At 38.9% G+C, this 3,666-nt stretch overlaps 1 protein-coding gene across 1 annotated transcript; it reads left to right on the top strand.

Moving 5' to 3' along the window:
* Nucleotides 1–1,232: 1,232 nt before the first annotated feature.
* Nucleotides 1,233–3,310, top strand: LOC129260365 (phe13-bombesin receptor-like). The gene is made up of 2 exons (XM_054898355.2): nt 1,233–2,316; nt 2,680–3,310. Exons 1-2 carry the CDS (start codon nt 1,251–1,253, stop codon nt 2,715–2,717), a joined length of 1,104 nt encoding a protein of 367 aa, XP_054754330.2. The 5' UTR covers nt 1,233–1,250; the 3' UTR covers nt 2,718–3,310.
* The last annotated feature ends 356 nt before the right edge of the window (nt 3,311–3,666 follow it).

A 3,666-nucleotide genomic window follows, 5' to 3' on the forward strand; every position in this document is an offset into this window, starting at 1 on the left:
TTGTACGCGACAATCAACAGACCGAGCTCGCACTGCATGATCATTCATATTTTGCATCGAAATTGAGAAATTTCCTATGAAAAATAATCTAGTTTTAAATGTCATATAAACCAATTAATGGATGTTCCTTCATTCGTGCAATGGACAGAATACTTCATTCGGTGAAAGATGAAATGAATGATCCATTCAACTCGGCTACGCCTCGTTAAATGGATTTTTTCATCTTTCACCTCATGAAGTATTCTGTCCATTGCACTCATAAACATTCATTATTTGTATACCATTGCACGGTACGCTAGCGCTCCCTCAGTATAATCATGTGTATGTCTACTTACCTTTTTATGTTTGTGTGTGTGTTTGCGCGCATGAAGTTGGCGCAGATCAAACTGATTGTGCGCACTCGACTCAGATCCATGAAGCAATGCGCGTCAAAAAAGAATTAAAGCAAAGGTGAAAATATTATTCCCATTGCACGCATACACATTCATTATTTGTAAATTATATAACTCAAACGAAGATTCTTGCCATCTGATTGGTTGAAAGGTGTTCAATATTTGGTCCATTTTTTACTGCGTGCATTTTGTAATTTTCCATTGCACGGTGACCGTGCATTTTTTATTTTTCCATTGCACGGTACGCGCGCTAGCGCTCGCTCAGTATAATCCTTGTATGTCTACTTATTGTGTATGTGTGTGTGTGTGTGTTCGCGCGCATGAAGTTAGCGCAGATCAAACTGACTGTGCGCACTCGACTCAGATCCATGAAGCAATGCGCGTCACAAACATGAAAGCAAAGGGCTGATGAGCTGTCGATACATGGTGTTATCCACCGACTAGCAATTATCAGAGAAAAATTAGTTGCTGGAAATAGGCCAACCTAATCTTTATCTTGTTATTCCTTTTTTTACATTTTAAAAAACTTTGTAACTTATATGAGTTATATAAAACAAATAATGAATGCAAATATTTGTGCAATGGAAAGAATATTTACATTCGATGAAAGATTAAAAGTTCCATTCAACTCGGCTAACGCCTCGTTGAATGGAACTTTACATCTTTCATCTCATGAAAATATTCTTCCCATTGCACGCATACACATTCATTATTTGTATACTATACATCTGGATAGAATAATAAAACTTCTATTACATATTTTCCAGTTGCAATCGACTACAATCTTTCTTTTCTTTCAAATCTTTCTCTCTTTTTTTGGGTATCTTCTCGTGCAGGTCACCCTGGTTTTCAGCAGCCATGACCACTACAGTCGAACAAGAGCAATTCAACATAACCGACGATGGCGAAACTACCACTCCCTTCTTCCCGGTTTTTCCCGAAGAGCCAATTAATGTGGCATATGTGGTTGTCCTCTTCGTCGAACTGTTTATTGGCGTTCCGGCCAATGCCAGCCTAATCTTCTTAGTGGCCCGAGTTCGAGAGCTTCGGACGGCACCAAACCTACTTCTTGCGAACTTAGCAGTAGGCGATCTTATCTTCCTATTCGCCAGTATCCCAGTGAGCATCTCGCAACAACTCAAGACCTACGAGTCATCCATTACCTTCTGTAGGTTCCAACACGGTGTCTACTACATTTCATTTGCCGTGTCCGCACTTAGTCTGACGGTGATTAGCTTGGAAAGATACGGTGCGATAGTCAAACCATTTACGCTCAAGAGTGTCCGAGAGAGTCGAAGTACGGTCATTATTTGCGTCATCATTTGGATAGTGTCCATCTTGTTATTTGGCATTTACCCAATGTATCTTGCGGTACCAAATTTCTATTACAAATCCTGCACAATGCCCTATCTTGGAAAGCCCTTCAGGACATACTTCGTCTTGCAACTTGTATTACTCTACCTGGTGCCATTATTCTGCATGACAACATTCTACGCGTTCTGCACCCGTGAGCTTCTGCGAAAACGCCGGATCTTGGGGCAAAGATCAACGGGACGAGGGAACAGCGACAGATCAAGGTCTCGCGTGGCATTTAATCTAATGTTGATCACCTTTCTGTTTGCTCTGTGCTGGTTGCCGAACTATGTTTATTACCTCTGGTTTTTGTTCGTGAGAAATTTGGAATCATTCCGATCTCCCATTTTTGTACATCTCAAAAAAGTAAGGTCGGTGTTTTACTATCTTGCATCATGCATAAATCCCATGATACTATACGCCATGAGCACATCTTTCAGACATCATCTGATTGCAACAATGACTTGTGCCGAAAAGAAGAGTGCCAGGACGCGAAACGGCTACTGCAATCGCGAAACTCAACGCTCTGTCACGTTGAAAAGCACAATCAGAATACCGGAGCAATCGACAAGTAATTCAGTTTTGTAATAATTTAATAGTGTAGTTACATGTATTCTTTCATGAATGACATGAACCCATACAACTGGGATCATTATATATATATATAGAACTATAGGCGTCTGCGGTGTACATTAACACTCCTTATACCTACTAAATTCATTAATAACATCGTCTGTAGCTACTAACTTTCTTAGTGTATTTCCGATAGGGCCTTCAGTCTTGTCTTCTGTGAACTTTTAATGGACTTATTGAAATGATCCCTTGATGGGAATGGCCAACTAACACTAACAGAAATATAATCTCATTAATGTCAGAGTAATTATTATCAGCGGTGATCTAATGGAATTTTTACCGTTTCCGCTTCACTCCATAGGGCTGGCGTTCCTGCGGATGTATGAACTAAAGCCATGACGTGCGATAACCATTTTGGAGAAGCGAAAGTACAGCAAGAGTCGTAACTTCATGATCCGCATTTTGTGCTATGGCATACGAGTACTGCGCTCCATTCTTCGCCATGTGTTCTTGTTTTCGGACATCGTCAAGTTCATATGGAACAGTTTGATTTTTGTGGCAGCTGAAAGTATCTATACAAGCGTGTGAGATATATTTCGGGGTATTCTCCACTAAACGGCAGCTTAATCATATCTGTAGATAAAATCGATAGTTATTATGTGCGTCGAGCACCCGCAAACAAGATGTGCTGCAAGATAATAGAATGTGTGCCTGAAAATTACTTATCAGCTCGAATTCACAACAGAACAATATTTTTTTTTTCAATTTAAGTGTTTTTTTACGGTTGGATGAAACGATTAACATTCGCATGAAATATTTATATTATGTGTCATTTTTTTTTCTCGAGAGGCGATATGCTCAGCTGTAAAACGTGATTGCAGAAACATAATATTAAATAGCCTTAAATTATAAGAGCAAACGTTTATTTACATTCTGGTAATTTTCCCCGAGTATCAAGATACATAGTTCAAATCACTTAAAAATACCCCCCCCCCCAAAAAAAAAAAAGAGAGGACTTTTCAAGATAGTTAGACTTAGTTGACAACATTGTTTTCAAGAGACTCGGTTGCTCATGTGATTTTCCAATCCTGCAAATAATCACAATGTAACCAATATTGGCTTAGTATCTTGAAGATAATCATTGTCACCACAAGTTGGCTTAATAATAATTGTTTCCATGTATTACTACTTTTGCGTGAAGTCTGATTTTGACTTAAAAATAGACCCAAAGTATAGCTAATTTAGAAGAAAATCAACTACTACCACTACAAAACAGGATTATTGTTGAGATACGCAAATCAGTATTTAGTGTGACCGACTATGTTACATAACATCCATGACGTCTCTT

This window comes from Lytechinus pictus, chromosome 5 (assembly GCF_037042905.1).
Source record: "Lytechinus pictus isolate F3 Inbred chromosome 5, Lp3.0, whole genome shotgun sequence".
NCBI lineage: Eukaryota > Metazoa > Echinodermata > Echinoidea > Temnopleuroida > Toxopneustidae > Lytechinus > Lytechinus pictus.